Genomic DNA, 6,000 nt, shown 5'->3' on the forward strand with positions numbered 1-6,000 from the left:
TTCTTGGGTAAATATTGTCTTTTAGCTTAAACAGTTTTTCCCCTTTCCAGTGTTTATCTCCCACAATATATTTTTAGACAACAAACTGTATCACTCCTACCACCCACCTTTGTTTTGATAGATTAAAAAGCCAAGACATTAATGTAACTTAGGTTCTCCATTTCCCAGATCATCTAAGTAAAAGGGCATTAATGCTTCCTATCTCCACTGGAAATACCATATTTACTCAGTTTTAAGATGTCGGTTTGTTCTCCATTTAACATAGGTAAAAAAGCTCCTCATCTTAGAACTGAGTATGATGGTGGGGTGGGGGTTAGGGGGAGCAGCTGCTGTGGCTCGGACCCTAGCCTGTACCTAGGGGCCAGGGCTGTAATCACAGCTGCTGCCTGCCCCCCTCCCCTGCAACTGCTTCTGCATCCTCATCTCTGCTTCCCCGCCTCCTCCTCCTCTTCCTTCCCTCTCCCCCCACTTACCCTTGGTCTACACAAGCAGGATACATCCACACAGCAGCCTGAGGCACTGAGTATGGCCCCAGCCCAGTCTCACAGCAGTGGCATGAAACCCACATAGCTTTTATGGGACTGGGCTGGGGCTCAGTGCCCTTGGGCTCCCATGCCCAGGCTAGAACAGGGAACAGGGCCTACCAGCACAGAGCAAGGGTAAGGGTGGAGGAAGGAGTATCAGGGGCTGGGTGAGGGGTGGAAGCAGAGGCTGGGGGAGGAAGAGTAGGTGGGGACAGAGTCTGAAGAGGAGGCAGGATCAGGGAAAAGAGTCTTGGGAAAGGAGGGGGAAGCAGGGAGAAGACACTGGGGGTGTGGAGCAGGAGGGAGAGCAGAGACAGAGGAGGAAGGGGGTCCCAAGTCTGCAGGAGGGGGGAGTAGAGGGGCAGGTACAAGCAGGGGGCAAGTTGCTTCACCTGCCCAAACCAGCTGCCTCCTACCGCTTGCTCCTCTTCAGTAATGGGGGTGGGGGGAGGGAATTAAAGGTGACTGCCCTATTATTAGATTCTGTACTTGGAAAATTATAACAAATTTATCATTTTGTCCACATAAAAAATCTAATTATTGGGGACTGTCTCAAGTTCAGGGTCATCTTAGATTTGAGTAAATATGGTACATTGTGTAATGTGTTCCACCATCATATTTGCCTTTTCCAAGGCCACATCACATTGGGGGCTCATGGTTGGGGACACCTGTGGTTTTCCAAAGCTCCCAGGTGTTCCTCTTCTTTTACCATTTCCTACTTTTTGTGCCTAGATAATGGAAGTCAGCAAGGTTGGTTGCCAGACCAGTTCTTGAGAACTTCCACTAGTAACCTCTGAAATCCCAATCTAATAGTTCCCCCGTCAACACAAACTATTGTTATATTTCCTGTAGTCAGTTTCTTATCCACCTTTAGTTCTTGAACTGATTCCCAAGCTCTCTCAGTTCAACCAATAATTTTCCATTGTATCAAATGTTTTAATGAAGATGAGATAGATGACAGTTACAAAATTTCCCTTTTCTGGAAAATCAATTATCTGATCAAAGAATTATATTAACTAGTCTGACACAATTTATTTCTGGTATATTCGTGTTACATTTTATGAAACTTTCTATTTACCTCCACATCTTTATCTTTTCTTCAAAAACTGTTCTAAAGGTTTGCATGCTATTGATGTCAAACTAACAGATTTGTAGGTACCTGGAGAGCATTCCCTCCTTCCATATTAAACATAGTTATTACTTGTATTATAATCTACTCATATGGTACCATGCTCAATTTGCTTGATTATTAAAATCCCACGCTACTGAACTGACAATTTGATTTACCAGTTTGTTTGTTTTTTGGTATTCTGGAATGGAAAAAAATATTCCCCTCCTCCCCTATGACTTAAGTGCATTCAGAATTTTCAGTTTTGCTTCTACTTTGTTTGTGATGCTTTTCATTTCAAATTCTCAATCCCATTAGCCATTATTCTATTCCCCCCATGATCAACATTATTGTCCTTGCTGAAAACAGATAAAACATACATTTAGATATTGGGTCATATTCAATTTACCTTTGATTTCTACTCTTTCCTCACAGCATAGAAGTTCTACTTCTTTTCTTGTCACATAGTATAGCTGAAGAGTTTTTTGCCATTTGTTTTAGTTTACTTTTTAAAATCTAACTTAGTTTGATTTTTTGGCAATTCTCACTTCACCCCTAAAATATGTGACCTCTAAAACATAGCGTCTTTGGAAGTTGAATCCTTTTTCCCATCCCTTCTAAACTTTCCTGAAGTTTTTTTTTTAAATTGTCGTTTTTTTCTGTTTGGTCCGATCCCTTTTCTATAAGTTTTTTGCTCTTATTTGGTATAAAACTTCCAAATACTGTTTGCATCTTTGGCTAAAAACAGACGTCGACTTCGTGCATCCACAATTTTTATTACAGCACAAAGTGAAAGCAAACAGATGTCCATACCTTTTATTGCACCACAAAGACAAGTAATAATGTGTGTTTCATCTTCAAAGAGGATACCTATTAGCTTTATGGCAGGAGAGCATGGGCATCCCAGAGCAGTCTCTAGCTACCTGGGTCAGGCACTCCCAGGACTTGAGAGTCTCAGCCCTGCATGCCCTGAGCATTCCCATGCAGCATGAGGTCCCTCAAGCCTGGGAATGTCTGCCCAGCTTTTCCTGCTTACAGAGACGTGGCGTATCTCTTTAAGTGGGGGAAAAACAGGGTTTCATGCTCACAGAGGTGCACCTCAGGAATTCAGATGCTTTTTCTTACGACTTTTTAAAATGCCAGATTATAATATATTCCTTATTTGTGCTTTACCAGGCAATATTGCAACACTGCATTGTAAAACAGCAACACTGCAAAATTACACTTAACACTTTGCTTGCCATAAGTGTAAAAGCAGCTGCTGCACTATGTATTAAAAGAAACATTATACCAGGGATTTCATGCAGAGCTGGAAACAGTGGTCTGTTGTAAATCTTGCTTGAGAAGCACAATGTGTCTACTGCAAATTAAGATATCATTTTTCATAGCATCATGTTTTTTTAAATGCTGATGAGACAATGCTGCAATATGAGAAAGGAAACATCAGGTTTTGGAAAAACAGGCTATCCCACCTCTAATGCAAGACAGATGAAAGTCACAGAAAATTCTAGTTGATGGCTAATATTCCTCTCAAAAGAGTCTTATGTATATGTTGTTCTCTTGTTCACTCAGCTACTGTACATGAAAATAGCACTAGCACGTAGTGTGTTTACTGTTCAAAAACGCATTGCCATTGACTGTCATTTCTATCCATAAGGAACAAAATAAATTCTCCCACAAAAGAATAAATGTGAACCTTACTGGCATAAAGGAATAACTTCTTTGATGATACAGGTTCCTCCATTTTTGCAATAGCCATCAGGACAATCTAAAAACATGAAAGTAAACAACCATTATTAGATTAAGGAACACACAGAAATTGTCCCTGCCAATATGAGATTTTTTTTTCCTATGCTGGATCATCTACAGTTTAATTTTCAGAGATGTGAATAACCCCAGCTGTTAGTGAGGACATCTGTCATTTTGAGTACTGAGCGCTTCTGAAGATTCTATGCTTGGTCACATGCTTGACCTAATCATAGTATTCCCACTGAAGTCAATGGATTACTCATGTACTCTGCTGAACCAGGACCTTAATATTTTCTCAGATCAGACTTAAATGATTCCAATAATGGAATTATTCACTAGAACTTCCAGTAAACAATATGAATATCCTAATGCTATATAACAGTTAAAAGAATCAGCTAAGAGTGTTGAACTTGAGTTTATATAGTGCCTAACTCTGATATTCTTATTAGTAGTTTAAAAGTAGGGGGGAGGGAGAAAACCAGATGCTTACCATCTGCTGTGTGACCAGCCTTCTCACTAATGATTTCTCAGAGGTATGGACATAGAAAACCCACGAGAAATTAATTTTAAAAGAGTAAGAAGTTTAAGAAGAAAGATACAGCCCACCATGTGGTCTTACAGACTTGTGACACATGGGTATCTCATGCGCATGAGGTCATCCAAAGTTCACAAACATTTTGTCATTAAAAGTTTTGACTTTAATAAAGTATCTGTCTACCAAGGAAGTCTCAAAAACTAAAAAGACAACCCTAAGCTTTTTTAAAGACAGAAGAGAATTCCTGTAAGTGTTTGTTACTAGATTTCCAGTTAGGATTAATAATGGTTGAGCTTTCTTCAGGATTTTTTTACCACTAAATAGTCTCCTACATTACAGCAAGGCACTACATTAGGGGTTCCCAGATTGTGATATGTGTACATCTGGAGGCATGCAAGACATTTCTAGGGGGTATGCAGGATAAATTCTGTAATGGTGGATTTAATTTTCATTACAATAACAATTGGCATTTAAGAGGTTAAAATATGCTGGTAGGGGTACTGAGGCAGCTGGTAAATCTGGAAAGGGATACACAATAAGAAAAAGTTTGGGAACCTCTGCATTTCATCCCTTTAAACTATTCAGAAAGTCTGCTGGGATTTACAGCCATGACCTAATCTATCACAATTGAACAATTTATGTCCTGATCTTGCGACATTTTGGTGCATGAGTGCGTTATATAGGGGATAAATCTCATTAACTGTAATGGGACTACTTACAGGAATAAAATTAGGCAACTAAGGCAGTTGTTCTCAACTTTTTTCAGACTCAGGGCACCCCTTGGAATATGCCAGCTCTTAGTTTTCAATTTTTTTGAATAAAGAGAAATAATAGAGCAATTCTGCTGCAAAGAACTCAGAAAGATCTCAACAGGTCAGAATCTTTTTAACAATATGGATTCCTATTTGAAATCTCTTGGTTTATCTTGTGAATCATGTTGCAAATCTAACAGTGCTAAGCACTCTGTGGCACCCTTGAAAGGCTCATAAGGCACTCTGGGATGCTGCAGCAACCTGTTTGAGAATCACTAGATCAAGGTCAAAGGGTGCAGACAGAAGTGCAGGTCCCAGGTGTAAGTCCGAATGATTTTTGCAAAGTGTGCTGAGTTATGTTACCCCAGACCAAACAGAAGTTCACTGTTGGTTCAAGGGGGAAGGGAAATCTAGCTTTGTTTGGGTGCCTGCAGCCAGGTTCCCATAACAAGGGCCAGGGCTTTCTGCCAGTCCTCCCTGTTTTCAGAATGGAAAGGGGGAAAGGCAGTGCAGGAAGCTCATTCTTGGGGCTCCCCAGCTGGTGCTGAAGGGTGGGATGGGTGAATTGGAGCCCCCCACATTGTAGGGGGCTGCAAAACACCTGCCCAACCCTCAGGGGGAGGGGGCGCTGAAAACCCCTCAGACTGAACTCCCTCTACTTCCTTTCCCCCCTCCTATTCTGAAAACAGACAGACTGGGAGCTACACAGACACAAGTTGTGACATCTTCATCTAATATCTTATGCAATGGTCAGATGGGTAGTCAGATTTTCACCCAGCTGACCATTTTTTAAGCTGTTTGCAGCTATGCACTTGTGTTTGGTCACAGCTATAAACTGCTTTCTGCGGCCAGATCAGGTAAAAATTGTCACTTCTGTCTGCACCCTAAATTATTTACTGTATATCTAGTGAATTCAGTAGGACTGTTTACCCAAATAACTTTAAATGCATGTATAAGAAGCTGAGCTTGCTTAAATTTATACACTGCAAAGATTGGACCCTTAATCACATACTCCTGTTAATATCAGTGGCTCATCACTTTAAAAATATATCTCAAAATAACCATAGAAGCCATATGGTACTATCTGAACAGCCAGAATATCATTTTTATGATAATAAAGTTACAATTTTATGAGGGTGAGCAAGTAATTAAAACAAACATATAGCCTTGATCCTGAAATTGACTGGGCATCACCATATTCTAGAGCCCATGTGCAACCTCAAAGACTTTAATGGGGCTCTGCATAGCATACATAGGGTTACCATTTTCCAGGTCCAAAAAAGAGGACACCTGTCACAAATGGGGGTGGGGGGGAGAGGGAAGGTGGGGGGC

General features: G+C 40.7%; 1 protein-coding gene across 1 annotated transcript in view; it reads right to left on the reverse strand.

Annotated features, from left to right (window-relative positions):
* Positions 1-6,000, reverse strand: part of MALRD1 (MAM and LDL receptor class A domain containing 1) — a 631,029-nt gene that overhangs the window by 88,757 nt on the left and 536,272 nt on the right. Inside the window, exon 36 of the mRNA XM_019507962.1 lies at positions 3,334-3,400. Coding sequence (XP_019363507.1) covers positions 3,334-3,400 — 67 coding nt within the window. The remainder of the gene's footprint in view (positions 1-3,333; positions 3,401-6,000) is intronic.

The sequence above is a fragment of the Gavialis gangeticus genome, unplaced genomic scaffold (genome assembly GCF_001723915.1).
Source record: "Gavialis gangeticus isolate Ggan-Ray unplaced genomic scaffold, GavGan_comp1, whole genome shotgun sequence".
Taxonomy (NCBI): Eukaryota; Metazoa; Chordata; order Crocodylia; family Gavialidae; genus Gavialis; species Gavialis gangeticus.